We start from the raw sequence: 23,748 nt of genomic DNA, 5'->3' as shown, positions 1-23,748 counted from the left end.
GAGTGACTATATTTTGCTGGGGATTCTTAAGAGTTTTTCAACATTTTGAATTTCCATAATAGTATTTTTTAAAACCACAAGCATGTTTTATTTCTGTAGTTAAAACAAAAAGCTGATAGTAACAATAGCCACCAAAATATTTCTGTCAGATGATACTGAATTCCATGTGGTTAATTGGTTTTCACGTGGTAATTTTCTCTTTTCAAATTTTGTGTCTGCAGCAGCTTTGGATACTCAGTCACATAGTGTAAATCAGTAATCAGATTCCATCAGAGTTTCTTCTACCCAGCATGTTCTTCACAGCAGCCTTTACATCCTTGTTCCTCAGACTATAGATGAGAGGATTGAGCATGGGAGTCATTACTCCATAGAAGAGAGAGATGAGGGCTTCAATGATGTCTTGATTATCGGCACCAACAGAGCTTTTAGATTTGGGCTTTGCATACATGAAGAAGATGGTTCCATAGAATATAATCACTACTGTTAGGTGGGCTGAGCAAGTGGAGAAGGCCTTACATTTTCCTTCAGTGGAAGGGATCCTCAGAATAGTGGTGACAATAAAAATGTAAGAGATAAAAATTACTAGCAGTGGGATAACCAGAACAATCAGATTTGACCCTGCCATGCTGATCACATTGATTGAAATATCAGCACAGGCTAGTTTTAGGATAGCCAGAATTTCACAGACAAAATGGTTAATGACATTATTAGCACAGAATGGTAACTGCATTGCAAGAGATGTCTGCACCACTGAGTCAAAAAGCCCAATGACCCAGGACCCAGCTGCCATGGGCACGTAGGTATTTTTGCTCATGATGACAGGATATCTCAGTGGGTAGCAGATGGCTATATAGCGATCAAGTGCCATCATGCCTAGAAGCACACACTCTGTGGCCCCCATGGCAAAGGAGAGAAACATTTGAACCATGCACCCAGAGAAGGAAACCCTTTTCCTTACTGTCAGAAAGTTGTCAAGAATTAGTGGGACAGAGGAGCTTGTGTAACAAATGTCCAGGAAGGAAAGATTACAGAGGAAGAAATACATGGGGGTGTGCAAGTGAGAATCAAAGATGATTACTGAGATAAGGACTCCGTTTCCCAGAAGGATCATCTGGTACATCCACAAAACTAGCACAAAGAAAACTGTCTGGAGCTTTGGGTGGGCAGAAAGCCCAACAAGGACAAATTCTGTCAACGTGGAATCATTGGTCCTTTCCATATTACATATACCCTTTCTTGAACAGCACTCTATGGATGGTAGAACAGAAATTTATTAATATAGTATCTGCAAGAGCTACCTCTTTTAAGAATCATATTCTCTGTTACTGCAGTTCTATATTTGGATGTATAACTCTGGGGCAGATTTCTCACTGTAAACCCAGGCCACTAGAGCAGGAATCCTAACCTGATTTTTCTCAGGGTTAAGAGAGAGTACATTTGATTATAGGACATCTGGATCCGAAACCAGGTTATTTCCATTCCTACTAATTCTGCCTCTTAACATATTGACTGCAGATCAGTGGTCTATAGTCTGGATGCAACAGAGATGTGTTTTGTTTGACAGTATTCTGCACTGTGTTTTAAATTTGAATTAGAGGTCAACATTTTACAAGCAGGAGATATGGTATAAAAATCTATATTTTCAGCTTGTCTTCAAATAAATTATAATATTTAAAATCATTAGACCTATTTCCATCATGGAGCTCCGTTACAACTTGCCCATTGGATTTGAAGCATGTTCTCCATTCCACGAGATTACCCTCCTCTCTCTCTTATCTGCTTGTCACTGGAGGTGAATATTAGTTGCCAATTAACATGTTATTCTCAGTTGATTTCACTCATTTATAATACCTGATGGGATTGTATATGTATTTGAATTTTTGGCCCATGGCTGCAGGGCCAACTTATGCACTAGGCACAGTAGGCCTACCATACTGTTAGAAGCCTATGAAAATGTTTTTATTTCTTTTAAAATCTGAATAACACAATAAACTTTTGACCTTTAGTATATAATACTAGTATATTTATCTTTATATCAAAGCAGATTTAAAATATAACTTTTAATATTATTTCATGGAAGAAAGGACCCATGAAGGCAGAAGTGTTCAGGGCCCATCAAAGTTACAATGCAGTCCTGTATAATCCAATCTCTTTTTAGAGCTCCTTTTGGTCTGCTGGTGACATATCTGCACATAGCCTCATTGAGGACAGTGGCCTCATTGAAGAAGAGAGGGACACATCTTTATATTACTCCAGTAACTACCTCAATACAGTGCTGAAATATGTGTCCACATAACTGTTTTTTATGTGTTCAAATAAATGTTTTTTAATAGAAATAAATTAAAAGTACTTAAAAAGCCAATTTTATCACAGAGACATAATGTTATGTATTGTAGGCTCCACTTGTTTATTTTCCCCTCATATAAGGACTATCACTTAGGGATCAACTGTAATAATAGTGCTTTCATTCAAAATGTACACATTTAACTAAGCCAGTGATATGTAGTCATTACATTTTAGCAAACCAAATTTATACAGAAGCATAGTATGTAAAACAAAGAAGGAATTTTCTCTGGTTGAAGTTACACTGGTTTGCCAGAGAAGACAAAGTACTATTCTTTTCATACCCTATTTACTCTTTCTCCCTCAGTTTGGTTTAAGAGGATTCCAAGGGGCATAGTTTGAAAACCACCAATGTAATGAGTTAGAAGTAATATTAATAATCTGCATTTTAATAGTTTTATTAGAAATGATAATACTAACAGTAATTTATGTATTGATTACTCAATGCCAAATACATATCTAAATTCTTTTATTCATAACAATCCAAGGAAGCAGGGATTATTATTGTATGATATATAGATTATCCTTCCTTAAACATTTGGTAAACATCATAAATAAATCATGATATAAAGGGACTAAAGACAATTAAAAGTAACTATTTCAACAGGTGCAGGAAATAAATTTGATGGAAGTCAATTCATTATTTTCATATCAACTATTTGAAGTTTCACAAACATGAGATAACTTCCTAATCTTGAAAGAAAACTATGTGCCATAAACCTATGCAAATTATTATTCACTAATAATTGAGACAGTTTATACATTCTCATTATCTGTGATGAGATACAGATGCCCACTCTTATATAGACTTGGTAGTTCTGGTCAAAATCGTAAGACAAGAAAATGACAGAAGTTTGCAACAAAAAGATACTAAAAAATTTATAAGAACTGACGACAAAGATTAGACTTCTGGTAGTAAGATCAATGGAAAAATCAGTAGTCCTCTCTATAGAATAATAAATGATTAACAAACATAATGGAAATAAATGCAATAAAATTAACAAAAAATATAAAGCATCTGAGTTTTAACCTAGTAAAGTATGCACAAGACCTTTACAGAAATGGATAAAGAAGATGTGGTCCATATATACAATGGAATATTACTCAGCCATCAGAAAGGATGAATAACCAAATTTTACATCAACATGGATGGGACTGGAGGAGATTATGCTAAGTGAAATAAGTCAAGCAGAGAAAGTCAATTATCATATGGTTTCACTTATTTGTGGAACATAAGGAATAGCATGGAGGACATTTGGAGAAGGAAGGGAAAAATGAAGGGGGGGAAATCGGAGGGAGAGATGAACCGTGAGAGACTATGGAGTCTGAGAAACAAACAGGGTTTTAGAAGGGAGAGGGTTGGGGGGATGGGTCAGCCCGGTGGTGGGTATTAAGGAGGGCACGTACTGCATGGAGCACTGGGTGTTATACGAAAACAATGGATTGTGGATAACCACATCAAAAACTAATGATGTATTGTATGGTGACTAACATAATGTAATAAAATAAAATAAATTTAAAAAAAGAAATCATTTAAAAATTATAATAAATAGCAGGGCAGAATATAAGTAACTGAAAAAGTATAGCATGTTAATATATGGGATAAAAATATAAGGCTGCCATTTTCTCCCAAATTAGTCTATACATTTAATTAACTGTGTTCAAAAGTTTAGTTGAAATTTCTTGAGGAATATGAGTATTCATCCTAAATTTTATGTGGGAGAATAAAAGTATACAACTTGGACAGTTAATTTTATAAAGGAAAAATAAGGGGAGCATCCATATTTGAAAGACACTGCAAAGCTAGAGTAATAAAAATATGATAATGGCTCAAGGACATTTAAATAGTCCGTTGGAAAAGAGATCTCAGATATAGACACGTGTATACTGGAATTTGATAAATCATAATATTGTCACCCCAAAGCAATGAGGAAGTGACAGCTTAGTAGATCATGTTAGGAAAATGTCTTTATGTATGGAAAAAAGGTAAAATTATATCCTTGTGATCCCATTTACAATTGCACCCAAAACCATAAGATACCTAGGAATAAATCTAACCAAAGAAGCAAAGGATCTGTACTCAGAAAACTATAAAATACTCATGAAAGAAATTGAGGAAGACACAAAGAAATGGAAAAACGTTCCATGCTCATGGATTGGAAGAACAAATATTGTGAAGATGTCAATGCTACCTAGAGCAATCTACACATTCAATGCAATCCCCATCAAAATACCATCCACTTTTTTCAAAGAAATGGAACAAATAATCCTAAAATTTGTATAGAACCAGAAAAGACCCCGATAGCCAGAGGAATGTTGAAGAAGAAAAGCAAAGCTGGCGGCATCACAATTCCGGACTTCCAGCTCTATTACAAAGCTGTCATCATCAAGACAGTATGGTACTGGCACAAAAACAGACACATACATCAATGGAACAGAGTAGAGTGCCCAGAAATGGACCCTCAACTCTATGGTCAACTCATCTTCGACAAAGCAGGAAAGAATGTCCAATGGAAAAAAGACAGTCTCTTCAACAAATGGTGTTGGGAAAATTGGATAGCCACATGCAGAAGAATGAAACTGGACCATTTCCTTACACCACACACAAAAATAGACTCCAAATTGTTGAAAGACCTCAATGTGAGACAGGAGTCCATCAAAATCCTAAAGGAGAACACAGGCAGCAACCTCTTCAACCTCAGCCGCAGCAACTTCTTCCTAGAAACATCGCCAAAGGCAAGGGAAGCAAAGGCAAAACTGAACTATTGGGACTTCATCAAGATAAAAAGCTTTTGCAAAGCAAAGGAAACAGTCAACAAAACCAAAAGACAACCGACAGAATGGGAGAAGATATTTGCAAATGACATATCAGATAAAGGGCTAGTATCCAAAATCTCTAAAGAACTTATCAAACTCAACACCCAAAGAACAAAGAATCCAATCAAGAAATGGGCAGAAGACATGAACAGAAATTTTTCCAAAGAAGACATCCAAATGGCCAACAGACACATGAAAAAGTGCTCAACATTGCTCGGCATCAGGGAAATACAAATCAAAACCTCAATGAGATACCACCTCACACCAGTCAGAATGGCTAAAATTAACAAGTCAGGAAATGACAGATGTTGGCGGGGATGCGGAGAAAGGGGAACCCTCCTACACTGTTGGTAGGAATGCAAGCTGGTGCAGCCACTCTGGAAAACAGTATGGAGGTTCCTCAAAAAGTTGAAAATAGAGCTACCATATGATCCAGCAACTGCACTACTGGGTATTTACCCCAAAGATACAAAAGTAGGGACCCGAAAGGCTACGTGCACCCCGATGTTTATAGCAGCAATGTCCACAATAGCCAAACTGTGGAAAGAGCCAAGATGTCCATCAACAGATGAATGGATAAAGAAGAAGTGGTATATATATACAATGGAATATTATGCAGCCATCAAAAGGAATGAGATCTTGCCATTTGCAACGACGTGGATGGAACTGGAGGGTATTATGCTGAGCGAAATAAGTCAAACAGAGAAAGACATGTATCATATGACCTCACTGATATGAGGAATTCTTAATCTCAGGAAACAAACTGAGGGTTGCTGGAGTGGGGGGTGGGGTGGGAGGGATGGGGTGACTGGGTGATGGACACTGGGGAGGGTATGTGTTCTGGTAAGCGCTGTGAATTGTGCAAGACTGTTGAATCTCAGATCTGTACCTCTGAAACAAATAATGCAATATATGTTAAGAAAGAAAAAAAAGAAGAAGAAGAATGTAGCAGCAGGGGAAGAATGAAGGGGGGGAAATCAGAGGGGGAGAAGAACCATGAGAGACAATGGACTCTGAAAAACAAACTGAGGGTTCTAGAGGGGAGGGGGGTGGGAGGATGGGTTAGCCTGGTGATGGGTATTGAGGAGGGCACGTTCTGCATGGAGCACTGGGTGTTATGCACAAACAATGAATCATGGAACACTATATCTAAAACTAATGATGTAATGTATGGGGATTAACATAACAATAAAAAAATTTAAAAAAAAAAAAAAAAAATAAAGCTCACATTCTGAAACACTGTATTATTTCAGACAGGGAAATGTGTTCTATGTTAATTTTATTGGTTTTAGTGATAATTGCAGAGAGGCTAACTTAAGTAAACTTGGAATCCAAGCAGAATGACAGACACATCAAGAATATGACAACTGCAGGTTTGATCCACAAGCTGAATTTCTGCAACAAATTAAAGAACTTCGCACAGTGTAGGAATAGAGGGAATAGATGTTCAGATTTTTTTTCTGGGACATTACTGTTAGCCAAGATTAATCCAAGTCAGTAGTAATCAAAACAAGACAGAGTTAAGGGGCCTGTGGTGGAGTTTTGCTCCCACACAATTTATTCTCATCAAAGCTCACTCTGGAACTCAGGGGCATTAGGATAAAGACGTACTGATTACAGTGATCCTGATCCAAGGAGCTTTCAGAAAGGGTTAATGGAAGAGGTGGTGTATATTTATTTATATTTACAGAGTTAGATATAGGAATTATATTTTTTGTCTTAATTACTTTGAATTCAACAATTATTTTGAAATACGGGTGATAGGATATCTAAACTATTTAAACTTTTTTAAAAAATATGGTGGTCATAGTAACTATGGCAGTTGGTCAAAAAATTGCATTGCAATTCCACATGTTTGAGACAGAGAATTAATTTTTTCAGCAGATTATAGATCCAATAATAATGTTCAAATTTCTTGGCTGCAATGCACCTGTTCTGCAATGCTGTCTTTGAGAACACCAAATGGAGGCATCTAATGTTCTCATTCTATCTGCTGTGGGAAGGGAAGGAAAGGCAGAATAAATGTTTTTGAAGAGGCAGGTGTGGCAAAAGAACACTGAATTTTATTTTAAAATGCTTAGATTTGAAACCCAAAGATTCATAACCTCCTTTTTTCCTTCTTTAAATAAGGCCAATTCCTACCTAAGAGCTTTGTTGTGAAAATTACTCAGCAATGGTCTAAAATTTAGTGCAAAGCCTTATGACACTAAATGATGAAAGCTTGACAGATGGAAAAATTAGATATATCCAGTTAAAGCATATAAAATTGGTATCTTACCCATAATTTAAGAAAAAAATATTTACAAGAAAAGAAGATGAAATATAATGTCATTTATGTACCTTTGAGCTTGAGGAATGGTTTCCTTTCCTTGATTTGAGTTCAGTCTTCTTACTTAACAGTTGCTTTGCTTTATAGCCTCAAGTAGTGCTCTCTACTTTTTTTGTTTATGTAATGATTTTCAGGATAAAGTGAGGGGATATTAGTAAGATTTGGATAGCAAGCAGCATGCTTGTAATTATTTTCTTCAAGTTTCAATTTATCAGTAGTTTATTCCTTTGATAAAACTGATAGATGAGTCTATTTAAAATATCCTCACTCTCAGGCCCAGTTTCTAGTTCAATATCAGAAAAAAATATGTAAGATGATCTATAGATTCTGAAGGCCTTTGTGGTTATCTAAGTGTGTCTCTACATTTTGAGCTCTGGAAATATCCTCCAAAAGACCAGTCATTATCCCAGTAAATCAATTTAAATTCTTTTTGGGGCAAGCCATGGAAGAATCCAGTATTTGCAACAAACTAATATTAGGAATGTAAACATGAAGGATTAAAAACTTTCCAAAACTCCAGGGAAATTGTAGTTGGATCCAATTATATAATATAATTGGTCTGTTTTTGTTGTCATGCAACTCAAATAAGAAATGTATATCACCATCTACATTTCCACAGTATTTGATGATTTTAAGACTCAAACAGAAAAATAGTCCTTAATAAGTATTGTTTTTTCTTTTCTGATATTATCTGAAAACTTGCCATGATTAATATTATAAAATGCCTTCATTTGTATAGTATTTTCAAATATCTAATGTGCTTCCCAGCATATTACCATGAATTAGAATGTTGCATCCCCACTCTGCAATGAGTGCAGGACATTTAGGTTAGAAGAATGTAAACAATTTAAACTGATAGTTAAATGTCAATAAAATATTAAAAATGAGCAATAACCTCTCTAGATTCAAGTTAGATTGAAGCATGTGGAACAGAATGTGACTTTTTATTAAAAACAATTCCTCTTTGACTTTAATAACTAAAGTTTGCATTTTAACTCAATTTTTGTCCCAGAAATGAATCTTCCTTTCTCAATATTTTTCTATGAAAGCTTTTTTAGACAAGCCTATTTTTTCAAGCTGGTAATTTCACCATAACCTTCTACATATTTCTTCTTTAGTTCACTCTAAATGCTGTAAATTATGCTGTTCAGGCATCTGACATTTACTGCCAGATAATGATAATACCAACTGAGTGGGGGGAGGAGCATTTCCCCTGCACTTTACATGTATTTAATTTATCTAATCCTTATTATAATCTTATGAGATACATACTATTATTTTAATTTTAAAGATTGAGTAACTGAGGAACAAGAAGATATTATTCATTGCCCATGATATGTGTATGCAAGTTTCCCTAAAGGGATTGAGAACTACTTAATGGCAGAAAACTTTCTATTTTATTTTTCTGTATCAGAGCACCATCTCAAGATGTACCTTCAGCATGGTGGATGCTCAGAATATATATTTGTAGGTAGATGGGCAATTTTGCCATATACATTTAGTTCCTCAAATGCCACTCTATATTTTGTATAGTATGAAATTATGTCACTTTAATATTGGAGTGGTACTTTTCATTGAAGAACCACTGAAGAAAAAAGGATCCTGAAAGGAGGCAAAACTTGAGTCCTCTTTCCCTAATCTCTTTCTCTGTCCCTTCAGCCTTAAAAACTTGAAATAATTATGTTTTAAGTGCTATTTACATTTTTATTGACATATAATTGACATATAATGTTGTGTGAGCTTAAGATGTACACTGAGTTGATCTGATACACTTTTATGCTATACTGTGAATTACTACCATAATGTTAGCTAATACCTCCATCACAGTACACAATTGTCTTGTTGTGTGTGGTGAGAACATTTAAAATCTAGTCTCTTAGGGCTCCTGGGTGGCTCAGTCGGTTAAGCATCCGACTCTTGGTTTTAGCTCAAGTCATGATCTCGTGGTTGAGGAATCAAGCCCTATTTCAGGCTCTGCACATAGTGCGGGGTCTGTTTCAGATACTCTCCCTCTCCCTCCCACTCACTCTCTCTCAAATAAATAAATAAAATTTTTTTTAAAAAAGATCTAGTCTCTTGGCAACTTTTAAATATGTAATACAGTATTGTTAACTACAATCACAGTGCTGTGCATTAGATCCCCAGAACTTATTCATCTTCTAACTGCAAGAGTGTACCTCTTGACCAACATTTCACCAGGTCCCCCACCCTATAGCTGCTGATCACCACCATTCCATTTCTGTTTCTATGAGTTTGGCCTAAGTTATTTCATACAATATTTGTCTTTCTATGTCTGACATATCTCACTTACCATGATGCCCCTAAAGTCTACCCATGTTGTTCCATATTGCCGGATTTCCTACTTTTTCATGGCTGAGTAATATTCCATTCTATATATGTACCATACCTTCTTTATCCATTTATTGGTTTGATAGACACTTCAGTTGTTTCCATATCTTGGCTGCTGTGAATAATGCTATAATGAGCATTGGAGTACAGATCTCTTTTTGATATCTTGTTTTTATTTCCTTTGGATACATATCCAGAAGTGGAATAGCTGGATCATATGGTAGTTCTATATTTGAGGAACCTCCATATTGTTTTCCTGGTGGCTGAAGCAATTTACATTCCCACCAATGGTGCACAAAGTTTCCTTTTGTTCCACATCCTCACCAATGCTTGTTATCTCATCTTTTTGAAAGTGGCCATTCTAATAGGTGTGAGGTGATATCTCACTGTGATTTTGATTTCCATTTCCCTGTTGATTAATGATATTGAGCATCTTTTCACATTCCTATGGGCCACCTGTATGTCTTTTTTGGAAAAATGTCTATTCAATTTTGCTGCCCATTTTAAAATCAGAATTTTTTTTTATTTTTTTGTTTTTTGTTATTGAGCTGTATGACTTCTTTATATATTTTGGGTATTAACTTCTTATCTGATATATAGTTCAAATATATTTTCTCACATTCCATAGGTTGCCTTTTCATTTTGTTGATTATTTCTTTTGCTGTGCAGAAACTTTTTAGTTTGATGTAGTCCCATTTGTTGATTTTTACTTCTGTTGCTTGTGCTTTTGGTGTCATGTCCAAACAATAGTTGGACATGTCAATAGACCAATGTCAAGGAACTTTTCCCCTGTTTTCTTCTAGGAGTTTTATGATTTCATTGGTCTTTTATATTTTTTTTTTTTTTCTTTCTGGTCTCTATTTTCTCTCTGACTTTGTTATTTTCTTCCTATTGCTAACTCTGGGCTTAGTTTGTTCTTTTTCTAGTTGCTTGAGATGTAAAGTTAGGTTATTTGAGACCTTTCTTTTTTCCTTTTTTAATTTTTTATGTATTTATGTATGTATGTATGTATTTATATATTTATTTGAGAGAGAGCATGAGCGGGGAGGAGGGGCAGAGGAAGAGGGAGAGAGAGAATCTTTTTTTTTTTAGATTTTATTTATTTGTCAGAGAGAGAGAGAGCACAAGCAGGGGGAGCAGCAGGCAGAGGGAGAAGCAGGCTCCCCACTGAGCAAGGAGCCCGATGTGGGACTTGATCTCAGGACCCTGGGATCATGACCTGAGCCAAAGGCAGCTGCTTAACCGACTGAGCCACCCAGGTGTCCCGGGAGAGAATCTTAAGCAGACTCCATGCTTAGCGTGGAGCCTGATGCAGGGCTTGATCTCACGACCCTGAGATCATGATCTGAGCCAAAATCAAGAGTTGGACATTTAACCAACTGAGCCAGGCTCCGCTTTCTTTTTTCTTAATAGATACATTTATCACTATAACCTTCCTTCTAATAACTGTTTTTTAGCATCCCATAGATTTTGGTATGTGGTGTTTTCCATTTTCATTTGTCTAAAGATGTATTTTTTTAAATTTATCTTTGACCCCTTTGTTGTTCATGAGTGTGTTGTTCAGTTTCCACATGTGTAGATTGTCTAGCTTTCCTTTTGTTGATTTCTAGTTTCATACCATTGTGCTCAGAAAAGATACTTGGTATGACTTCAGTCCTCTTAACTATGCTAAAACTTGTTTTGTGACCTCTCATATGATCTATCCTGGAGAATATTCTGTGTGCACTTGAGAAGAATGTGTATTCTGTTGTTCTTAGATGGAATGTTCTATATATGTTTGTTAGGTCCATTTGGTCGAAAGTATGGCTCAAGTCAAATGTATCCTTATTGATTTCCTATCTGGATGATCTCTCCATTGCTGAAAGTGGGGTATTGAAGTCTCTTATTATTGTGTTATTGTTTATTTCTCCCTTTAGATCTGTTAGTATTTAAGTAATATATTTAGGTGCTCTGATGTTAGATGCATGTATATTTACAATTGTTACATTTGCTTGGTAAGTTGACCTTTTAAAAATTGTTTTATTTAAATTCAATTAATTAACATATAGTGTATTATTAGATTTAGAGGTAGAGTTCAGTGATTCATCAGTTGTATATAACACCTAGTGCTCATTATATCATGTGCCCTCCTTAATGCCCACCACCCAGTTACCCTATCCCCCCCACCCTTCTCCCCTCCAGCAACCCTCTGTTTCCTATAGTTAAGAGTCTCTTATGGTTTGTCTCCCTCTCTGATTTCATCTTATTTTATTTTGCCTTCCCTTCCCCTATGATCCTCTGTTTTGTTTCTTAAATTCAACATATGAGCAAAATCATTGATCATTGAAACTGTCTTTCTGATTGACTTATTTCACTTAGCATAATACCCTCTAGTTCCACCACATCATTGCAAATGGTAAGATTTCATTTTTTGATGGCTGAGTAATATTCCATTGGATATATATACCACATCTTCTTTATCCATTCATCTGTGGATGGACATCTGGGCTCTTTCCATAGTTTGGCTATTATGGACATTGCTGCTATAAACATTGGGGCACAGGTGCCCCTTTGGATCACTACATTTGGATCTTTTGGGTAAATACTCAGTAGTGCAATTGCTGGGTCGTAGGGTAGCTCTATTTTTAACTTCTTGAGGAACCTCCATACTGTTTTCCAGAGTGGCTGCACCAGCTTGCATTCCCACCACCAGTGTAAGAGCGTTCCCCTTTCTCCACATCCTCACCAACATTTGTTGGTTCCTGGCCTGTTAATTTTAGCCATTCTGACTGGTATGAGGTGGTATCTCATTGTGGTTTTGATTTGTATTTCCCTGATGCCAAGTGATGTTGAGCACTTTTTCATGTGTCTGTTGGCCATTTTTATGTCTTCTTTGGAGAAATGTCTGTTCCCCTTCTGCCCAAATCATTGTTTTGAATTCTAGTTCTGACGTCTTACTTATATCCATATTGATTAAATCTCTTGGCAGTGAGTACCACCTCTTGTTCTCCTTTTTGGGGTGAGTTCTTCTGTCTTATTATTATGTCCAGAGAAGAATAGAAGGAAAAATGAACAAAATATAAAAATAGCAACAACAACACCATAAAAAATATAGACTAAACAAATCAGAAGAGATCAGAAACCAAAAAGAAAAAAAAGAAAAAAGAGAATAAAATAAAAAAGAAGGTGAACAGAACAATAAACTAGATCCTGGTGTATTTTGGTCTGTTTGTTAGAAGAAACTAGATCACGAAATTGTAAAGAAAGGAAAAAAATATATATATACACAAAAATAAAATCGAATACAGTGAAAGGAAGCCAAATTAAATATATATATATATAAATGGTAACTGTAAAAATGAAAATTAAAAAAGACTTAAAAAAAGAATTGATAAAATAAGAAATTAGCTGAAAAGGAAAAAAAAATTAAAACAGAAACTAAAGAATCATGAGAAAAAACCATGAATTCTATATACTCTTTTCCCCTAGTGCTGGAGTTTTGCAGTTCGGTGTGATAGGTAACCTTGGTATTGGCCAGATGTTCCTCCTGGACTTCTGGGGGAGGGGCCTGTTGCACTGATTCTCAAGTATCTTTGCTTGGGCTGTATTGCAGCCCCCTTGCCATGGGGCCTGGCTTAGTGTAAGCGGCTCCAGATTGCTCTATGTGGCTTTTGTTCCCTGAAGGCTTTCAGCACTAATTTGGGGATGAAAATGGCGGCACCCTGATCTCCAGCCCCAGAGCTGAAAGTTTGCACCCCTCACTCTTCAGTGAGCCCTCACAGAACAGCAATCATTCTAGTCCCCCTAGTTTCTGGCCGCACTCTGTGTTCAGCCAGCCTATGACTGATCATTTTTATCTCAGGCACACAGACCCCATTTTGAGTCTCCAAACTTTACAGACTACTGTGGTATGCACCCACGCTACTCTTCCCAGCAAAGGGAGGGGGGTGTTGCCGTGGTTCTGCCTTCTGCTGGGCCCCTGCTCTGAGACTGGTCACCAGACCGTGCAGCAGCTCGTGGTTTATGGCAACACTGAGCAGAAAGCCCATGCCTGGGCTCGCTGTTTGCAGCTGGCTTCCCTGCTCCCATGCTTGGGAAATCTGCCATACTCAGGTACCCCCATTCTTTTTGTGACCCTTGGGATCCTGAGACCACACTGTGCTATCTAGGATTCTGCGTGCCTTTCAGGCAGGGATGTCCCCCACCAGAGCAAACTTCTACAAGTTCTGATTTTGTGCTCCACTGCTTATATCACTTTATGGTACCCAGCTTATGAGGCTCCCTATCCCCTACCCACCTACCACCCCCCCCGCCATTTATCTTCTGATATATCTCCTCGGATTCACTTCTCCACACCATACCTCCTACACCTCCTCCGCAAAAAAGTGGTTACCTTTCTATTTGTAGAATTGCAGCAATTCTTTTCTTAGATCTCTGGTTGAGTTCACAGGTGTTCAGAATGATTTGATAGCTCTCTAGCTGAATTCCAGGGAACAGACAAAATTAGGGTCTCCTACTCCTCTGCCATCTTACCCCTCTCCTCATGAATTGACCTTTTTATCATTGTATAATGACATTCTTTGTCTCCCATGACAGGTTTTGCCTTAAAGTCTGTAATGTCTGATATAAGTATAGCTACCCCCATTCTCTTTTGGTTTATACTTGCATGGATTATCTTTTTTCATCCCTTCACTTTAAGCCTATGTGTGTCATTAAAGCTGATAATCTCTTATAGACCCAAAAAAGTTGGGTCTTTTTTTTTTTTTTTTTTTTAATCCATCCAGCCACTCTATGCCTTTTGATTGGAGAATTCAATCCATTTATGTTTTGGGTACTTTTTAATATGTAAAGATTTACTAATGCCATCTTATTAATTGCTTAAAGGCTATTTTATAGTTCCATTGTTCCATTTTTTTCTCTTTTGATACCTCCCTTTGTGGATTGCTGATTTTCTCTGGTGGTACGCTCTGACTTCCTTCTCTTTATCTTTTGTGAATCTACTATAGGTTTTTGCTTTGTGGTTATCATGCAGCTTACATTAAATGTCTTATACATTTAACAGTCTATTTTACACTGATAGCAACTTGACTTCAATTGCATACAAAAACTGTACTATTTTACTCCCTCCCTTTTATGTTTTTAATGTGACAATTTATCTCTTTATATTTTGTATTTGTAAAAAATTATAGTAGCTATAGTTATTTTTAATACTCTTTTCCTTTAACCTCTATGCTATAGTTAAGTGCTGAACACACCATCCTGTTGCAGAATTAGAGACTTATGAATCTATGTATTTATCTTTACTAGTGTATTGTATATTTTGATATGTTTTCACATTATTAATTAGTGTTCTTTCATTTTGGCTTGAAGAACTCCGTTCAACCATTCTAGTAAGGTGGGTCTAGTGGTGATGAACTTCCTCAGCTTTTGTTTGTCTAGGAAAGTCTTACTTTCTCCTTCATTTCTGAAGGATAACTACTGAAACTCAATGTTAATATCTACAATATAGGTAAATAGATTTTCCTAAAACACTTTACTTCATTAATATGTTACCTACCTATCAGAATTCATGCCCCAATCTATCCATTCTAGACTTTTGTTTTTTTTTTTTACTTTTGTGGCCTTAAATATGAATTCACCTTTGTCCTGTGGATTTATTTATTTGTATTTTTATGTGTATTTCTTTTAATTCCAAAAAAGTTTGGCAATGGCATCCTGCATGAAATTAACTTATCCAAAAGAATGCATATAAAGTAAGCAATCAAGTTAAATGACAATACTCTTAACTCACAGAAAATATCTGTTTTATTTCATTTATAATATCTAGATGACTTTTCAACTCTAGTATTTCATTTTGGTAATTATCATTTGAACTACTAATTTATTACATTGAATTAACTCTACTTTGGTAAGCATATTTTGAATTAAAAAATTCACATTTCTTAAGGTTAGTTTTGTGAATATTTGCCCCTATTTCCAAAAGTTATACGAGTAGGAGAATGTCATTTCATTTTTGGGCTGTGGTTCAATCACAATTTATTCCTAGCACCACTCTTAATTGGGTCTGTGGGACACTATCCCTAGCACACCAAGAAGTTTCTCCATTCCACAGATCTCTCATTCCAACTTTAAACTGCTTTGGGAATTGGGGAACAATTACAACTGTTGCATAACAAATATTTACTCTTCCACATCTGTGGAATCTGGCACTGTTTGTTGAACCTGACCTTAATTCAGAATGCTGTCATGAATGCTAAGAAGAAAGTAACTGGGTCTTCTAGGATGTGGAAATAATTTATCATTATACAGGTGAGTCTTGAATACCATGACACCGTACCTTTTCAATCTATAGTTAAAGCTATTATTAATATGAATTTGTAATGTTAATAATCTGGTATAATACAGATACCAGTTTATTATTATCAAAATATAGCCGTGAATCATTATTATTGATAGTATTTCATTATTATTTGTATAATGTCTCTTAATCCTTAAAACAATTTCCTTATGCTATCTCATTTCCTGACAATATCCTTGCAAGGAAAGTAGAGCAGATATTTTTATCACTATTTTACAAATGAGAAGACTGAGGCTATAAATTAGGAGCATAGAACCTCAAACCAAAGACTTTTATTTTAGTCTGAGGTACTTTCCCCCCATGCTAAACCCATGTTATATATATATATTCCAATGAATATTAGGTGATCCTCTATACTTACAGTGCATAAACTGTTAATTATCTGTATAAGATGGCAGCTTGCTAGTACTGCCTGAAAGATACTTTAAAAAAATTAAAACCTGCTGCAAATTAAATATGACATATTGAAGTTTTCCTGATCATTAAGCCACAAATACTACATAGGATAATTGCTTAAGAGTTTAGAAAGTCAGCCCCTTTATTTATTCAGTCAAACCCCCCATCTATTATGTGCAGCCACTGTATTAGGCTTACCTGTTAGAGGGGTGAGCCAGACAGACAAGCTACTTCTCCTGTGTCTCTTGTTATCTGACAATATAACAAGATCACCAGTTTGAAGAGAGCTGGGAGCAGAAGTAGCAAGACAAGTCTGGCTCAAGAAGGGCTTGAATTAGTGAGGGGTTTCCTGCCTAGGAGGGAAAGGCCTGGACCTTTGGGTCCTACCTGGAACATCTCCATGTAGCCTAAGAAGTCAGTGTCTTGCTGTGTTCTTTTTGCATTGACTAGGTTGATTAGAGTGCTCATGTCCCTTATCCAATGCATCCTCTGACCAATTTCTCAACTGGGGAGAATATTGATTTATTATAAGAAGTAGTGTAGAATAATTGTAGAATAATTGCCCCTTCCCTCTGGGCACTGTTGAATGAATGCAATCAATTTGTTTTTGTGACCCCAATATTTCTACAGTTCTTGCTGAGCATTCCCTTCTGTTGATAATTTCTATACAGTTTTAATGATACCAGTTAGACATATTAGTAATGTAAAGATAATGGGCTTTGGATCTTTCCTCTGCTCATTATTCCAACTGAACCAATTTCAAGGCACATAGGGTTCTGAAATAAGAGTTGGCTACATAAGTGAAATGAAGATCTTTCTTCCTCCCTCCCTCCCTCCCTCCCACCTTCCTTCCCTCCCCTTTAAAGGAAGTTCTGGACTTAAGCTGAAAAAAATAAAAATTAACAATCTCTTTGTGGCTATTTTTTCAACTCTAAAATTGAGATCTTTATTTATTTTTTAATTTTTTAAAGATTTTATTTATTTATTTATTTGACAGAGAGAGAGTGCACGTGCAAGCAGGGGAAGTGGCAGGCAGAGGGAGAGGGATTGTGGGGCTTGATCCTAGGACCTGGAGATCATGACCTGAGCTGAAGGCAGATACTTAACCAACTGAGCCACCCAGGCACCCTAAAATTGAGATTTTTATATTCCCTTGTTTGTCTTTCTCTTCAGAGTTGAAATATTTCTACTGTGTATTCTTAACTAAAATTTTCCTGTACTGAGAATCCTTTCGTCAAGTTGGATTTCTGGCTCTAAGTAATACCTGTTCTACAGGAATTTTCCCAACTACTGTCCCATGACAAACAAAGTGGTAGAGTGGGGGAAGTGTGGCTCTGCTGAAATTCTCAAAACTGTTAGCTCACGGGAAGCCTAAATTTGTGATTTTGCCCAATGTTAAATCTGGTGGTGATTTTGGAAAGATCAATTTTCACATCTAGTCAGTAATTAGTGACAACCCCATTAATATACACACCTTAAGTCCTTGTGTTACATTTCTGATTAAAAACTCTCATAAAATCATAGTATGATGGCAATTTTTGGAGAGTACTAATACCACAGGGTCTAAGCCCTCAACCCATGCTCTGTGCTTTGTAATGATGGACCCCTTCCTTACCAAAAGAAATGCAAATTCTCTGCCCAAGCTTAGAGACTCTCTGTGTACTACTATGCTTTCTTTTTCAGATGTGCTCACTACCACCCCTCCACAGAAACTCCCTTGTCCAAAAAGGATGTGCTCTGTTTACTCCTAACTTTGGCTCAACTTCTCACTTTTGGGCTACCCCACTTCTCCTCTTTTCTTGCAAACCTTTCTAATTCTTCCTATGCTTCCAGATCTGTCCCAAGTCTGAAACACTTCCCAAGTTCTCCTTCGCATGATTTATTTCTCATAAGCTTCTTCCTTATGGGAAAATTGATAATTTTCACTCAAACTACATAATGTAATTATATTTATGATGTGTTTTCATGTGTACTTTTCCTATATCCCTAACTGAATTGTGAGCTTTGTAATGGCAGACACTTTACATTATTCTTTAGTTTATCCTTACTGTGCTTGGAATATGACGAAGTTTAAGGTAGGCTATCAGTAATATTCTAAAACTGTTGTAGTAGTCTGGCACAAGTTTAAACTGCTTTTTTTAAAAAAATATGTCTTTTAATAATATTTTTTCTTAAGAGTCTATAACAACATGATATGAATTTGGAGCTTTCTGTAAAACACAAAAGTATGTTCTTATTTTCCAGATTGGCATTCCATTCCATAATAAGGCAAAAGAAAATCAGTTTAGATCAGAAAAATTTGGATACTCTGTCAATTCAGTGTAGATTAAACCCTTGCTACTCAAGTGCTTTCAAGACCTTTGCATAAGTACCACCTGTCCACTTACAAGAAATGGAGAATCTCAGGATCTGCCCTGAACTCTAAAACAGAATCTAAACTTTTTCAAGATACCCAGATGATTCATATGTATATGAAAACCAGTGAAGCTATGAGCCAGATTTTTTTTTTTTTTTAAGAATCTCTATGTCCATGTATCATATGACCTCACTGATATGAGGAATTCTTAATCTCAGGAAACAAACTGAGGGTTGCTGGAGTGGGGGGTGGGGTGGGAGGGATGGGGTGACTGGGTGATGGACACTGGGGAGGGTATGTGTTCTGGTAAGCGCTGTGAATTGTGCAAGACTGTTGAATCTCAGATCTGTACCTCTGAAACAAATAATGCAATATATGTTAAGAAAGAAAAAAAGAAGAAGAAGAATGTAGCAGGAGGGGAAGAATGAAGGGGGGGAAATCGGAGGGGGAGAAGAACCATGAGAGACAATGGACTCTGAAAAACAAACTGAGGGTTCTAGAGGGGAGGGGGTTGGGATGATGGGTTAGCCTGGTGATGGGTATTGAGGAGGGCACGTTCTGCATGGAGCACTGGGTGTTATGCACAAACAATGAATCATGGAACACTATATCTAAAACTAATGATGTAATGTATGGGGATTAACATAACAATAAAAAAATTAAAAAAAAAAAAAAGAATCTCTATGTCCAACATGGGGCTTGAACTCACAACCCCAAGATAAAAAGTCACATGCTCTACCTACTGAACTAGCCAGGCACCTCTCTGAACTAGACTTGATTTGAACCTTGAGCTCCACTTATTATTTACTGTCTGGTTAACTTTGAACAAGCTCCATCTTTTATATTTGGAAAAAATGGGGCTAATATAAAGAATGATTATATTTTGTAAAGCATAAAGTGATGCATATACATACACATATATATAATTATTTAAAATATCTAAACCTTATTACTATTTTCTTAGATTGACTTAAATAAGTCAAGATACACTGTGAAGCTACAGAATAAAATAAGTTAGAGACTATGTAATGTTCTCCAAAGATTGTAACATTCATGCAGTGATCTTGTCCTAGGAACAGTCACAAAGGATAGTAAGAGGGGGCTGGAATATGAGATCAACAACTAACTATATTTAAACAGACATTAAATTTTATTTTATGCTATTCAATATATTAATATTAAATGTATATAAAATGCACAATTAACTGACTAACATAAGATATATAGTATCAGGCATAGAAAGAGATATATACCAAGTTCCTGTGAAATGGTGACCATGGTGTCATTGCTGAATCCCATTTCTAGTCCTTGTTGAGTAGACTTTGCCATCTCCACTGCTTGCTTTCTGGGGCAGAGGAAGTCAGGCTCATAGTTGGTAATTAGTCAGGAGTTTAGAAACCTTAACACAGGAACATGTCAAAAGCAGGAAAGGTTACTTCTGTATGTTTGTCTGATCATAGGTGGAGCTTTGCATATTAGCAGTGGGCATCAGCACTTCTCTCATTCCCAATTTCACTGATTCCTAGTCACACACATTGTTGAAGATGACTGGATGTCAGAGCTTCAAGCAAACACTCCTTATAACACCATCTGTAAAAATGAGTTGTTCAGGTAATTTGTAACATTTGTTTCTTGGCAATGAATGTATTTTTATTAGATCTTCCCTTGACATACTGAAAGCAGATGACATGGATAAAATTAATCAGACATTTGCATCAGAATTTCTTCTTCTGGGACTCTCTGGTTACCCAAAACTTGAGATCATTTACTTTGTCCTAATTCTAATAATGTATCTACTGATTCTAACTGGCAACGGTGTTCTGATCATAGCAAGCATCTTTGATTCCCGTCTTCACACCCCCATGTACTTCTTCCTGGGCAACCTCTCTTTCCTGGACATCTGCTATACATCCTCCTCTGTTCCCTCAACTTTGGTGAGCTTAATTTCAAAGAAAAGGAACATTTCCTTCTCTGGATGTGCAGTACAGATGTTCTTTGGGTTTGCAATGGGTTCAACAGAGTGTTTGCTCCTTGGCATGATGGCTTTTGATCGCTATGTAGCCATCTGTAACCCTCTGAGATACCCTGTAGTCATGAGCAAGGTGGTGTATGTACTGATGGCTTCTGTGTCATGGCTTTCTGGTGGAATCAACTCAATTGTGCAAACATCTCTTGCCATGCGATTGCCTTTCTGTGGGAATAATATTATCAATCATTTCACATGTGAAATATTAGCTGTCCTTAAGCTAGCTTGTGCTGACATATCCCTCAATATTATCACCATGGTGATATCAAATATGGCATTCCTGGTTCTTCCACTGCTGGTCATTTTTTTCTCCTATATGTTCATCCTCTACACCATCTTGAGAATGAACTCAGCCACAGGGAGACGCAAAGCCTTTTCCACTTGCTCAGCGCATCTGACTGTGGTGATCATATTTTATGGTACCATCTTCTTCATGTATGCCAAGCCCAAGTCTCAAGAATTGCCTGGGGAAGACAAGTTTCAAACTTCAGACAAACTCATTTCCCTGTTTTATGGGGTAGTGACCCCCATGCTAAATCCTATAATCTATAGCTTGAGGAATAAGGATGTAAAAGCTGCTGTAAAATATCTTCTGAACCGAAAACCTATTCAGTAAGTATTTCCTATACAGAAAATGCAGGTCTTTGTGTAATAGGCATGAAGATGGACTCATAGGTCAATTAATAAAAACCTTATTTGGAGAAACTATGGTTAAGGAGAGATATTTTTATTCTTCCCCTTCCCTAGTCCTACTCAGCTAGAATTTCTGAGAACTGTAGTTCACTTTCAACTCGGTTTCCAAAATGTCCAGATCAAGAGCTCACAAGCATGGCGAATCCATTAGAATCTCATCCTTGGTGATATCTAAAATGAGTGTTTCTGGTGTCCTGTGTGGAAACATAATAGAAAACAATCACACATAGCTTTGGAAATAGGCAAGAGTACAAAATCTGTCATTTCACAAACTACCTCAATGACATTGGATAGACTATTCTTTGTAAGCAATAATTACCTTACTTGTAATAAGGAAATAAATAAAACCTGGTTTCAGTGTCATTTAAAGTTTCAATAAATTGGAGAAAGCATCTAGCATAGTGCTACTTCACAATGTCCTAGAATTTCAGAATTGAAGCTAAGACTCCAGATTGAGGGCTAAAAGTTAGTACTGAGCACCTCTTTTACCGTAAGCTAATAATTTTGAGAGCTAAAATCTCCTAAAAGTCACTCTGTTAATATAAATCATGCTGTCTTTGCCTTTTCCCCTATACCTATATAAAGAGAAGCTCAGGCCCAGGGAAGAAATATTCAAGAGACTTTTCTACCTTATGGGGAGTGCACAGTGGGTGGTGGGAGACGTTTCTCTGCAGTCCCTGAGGAAGAATGGAAAATTGTTTTTTCCAACTCAAGTTAAGTGAGGGGGTGCTGTCAAAGAGCCCTTTAAGGTCTTGGATTCCTACAAAGAGAGCCTGGCTTCTGGCCTGATGAGTGGAGGCCTGCAGAGTTCTCGGGGCTACAGGCTGGCAGAGGAGTTAGTCTACAAGGGGAGGAAGGTGAGTATTCTCTGCCAAATAAAACAGAAACGTTTCAAACCTGCCTGAGATGTTCTTACAGGCTCAGAAGGAGTGGTAAAAACAATGACTGGGAAAATAAAATCAGGTCTTACATTTTCCAATGCGTTGAAACTCCTCAGTAAGTCTATTATGTTTTTTTTCTTTTTCTATTGATTCCTTGTCTAGAAGGCCATTGCTGAGCGCAGGGTGTCTTTTGGCCACACCATCTATCTTTTCTGCCATCTCTTAGCCCACCGTGATAGCTGGGCTTTGACTTTATTTCCTACTTAATATTCCTCTTTCTTATTTTGTTTTGGAATGACACTATAACTCCGTATCTCCTAGTAGAGGCTTCAGTCTTTGCCAGCCCACTGCCTTGGGTTGATCTAAGCTTCTACCTAAATGATCTGGTCACTGAATTCTGCTGTTCTGCCACTGCCCCACCAGGAATGAAGTGTTGTCACTGCAGAAAACCTCCAGCTGCTGCTCTCTCTTCTGGGTTGGATCATATTAGTGTTGCTTTTGGTTCTATTCAGAAAGGCATGCCCTAGACTCTGTGGGTAATGGCTTTTGAATTTCTGGCACTTCTTCCCTCCTCCCTCCCCACTAGAAGCCCTGCATTTGTATTTGACCCTTGTTTAATTCTCTTTAATTCTAGATATGTGACAACAAGGTTTTAGGCATGTAAAAATGTTATTTATATTGTTTAAACCATCTCCTTAGCACTTTAATTTTTAATTGTTTCCCACATAACATCGAGAATGTTAGCATCTTATATACAGGCTTATATCAAGTTGAACCTTTCACCTAATAAAATATTCTATAGGTACATAAAAGTGGGTTCAATAGGGCTTTGATATAAACAAGAATGATCATGTCTATCAATGATCAGAAAGGTAATAGATTCGATGATAAAGTTGCCCTCTGTGGAAAATCAGAAAATTTCCAAGAGAGTGCTAGGTGTATTGTTTCCTGATTAATAAATATTTTTTAAATTAAAAAATTATTTTAAAATGTTTAAAGGGGTGCCTGGATGGCTGTGTTGGTTAAGTCGCAGACTCTTGATTTCAGCTCAGGTCATGATTTCAGGGTTGTGAGATTGAGCCCCAGGTCAGGCTCTGCACTCAGCGGGGAGACTGCTCCTCTTCTTCCTCTCCTTCCCCCTCCACTTGAGTGTGCATGCACACACATGCACACATGCGTGTACTCTCTCTAAAATAAAAAAAAAGTAAAAAATGTTGTCTA

At 36.8% G+C, this 23,748-nt stretch overlaps 2 protein-coding genes across 2 annotated transcripts; one reads left to right on the top strand and one right to left on the bottom strand.

The window, feature by feature from the left end:
- Nucleotides 1-259: 259 nt before the first annotated feature.
- On the bottom strand, nt 260-1,222 carry LOC118547780 (olfactory receptor 13C8). Its single transcript, XM_036111429.2, has one exon. The coding sequence runs from the start codon at nt 1,217-1,219 to the stop codon at nt 260-262; it is 960 nt and encodes a 319-aa protein (XP_035967322.1). The 5' UTR covers nt 1,220-1,222.
- A 19,393-nt stretch (nt 1,223-20,615) lies between these two features.
- Nucleotides 20,616-21,569, top strand: LOC118547790 (olfactory receptor 13C3). Its single transcript, XM_036111448.2, has one exon. It carries the CDS (start codon nt 20,616-20,618, stop codon nt 21,567-21,569), a length of 954 nt encoding a protein of 317 aa, XP_035967341.1.
- The last annotated feature ends 2,179 nt before the right edge of the window (nt 21,570-23,748 follow it).

Source organism: Halichoerus grypus, chromosome 14 (assembly GCF_964656455.1).
Source record: "Halichoerus grypus chromosome 14, mHalGry1.hap1.1, whole genome shotgun sequence".
NCBI classification, from domain to species: domain Eukaryota; kingdom Metazoa; phylum Chordata; class Mammalia; order Carnivora; family Phocidae; genus Halichoerus; species Halichoerus grypus.
Note: the sequence above shows the minus strand (reverse complement) of the source record. Positions and strands in the feature narration are given on the sequence as shown.

What these genes read in the sequence shown, in the direction of transcription:
- LOC118547790 (XM_036111448.2), top strand. Translation starts at nt 20,616, where the DNA reads ATGGATAAAATTAATCAGACATTTGCATCAGAATTTCTTCTTCTGGGA.
- LOC118547780 (XM_036111429.2), bottom strand. Translation starts at nt 1,219, where the DNA reads ATGGAAAGGACCAATGATTCCACGTTGACAGAATTTGTCCTTGTTGGG.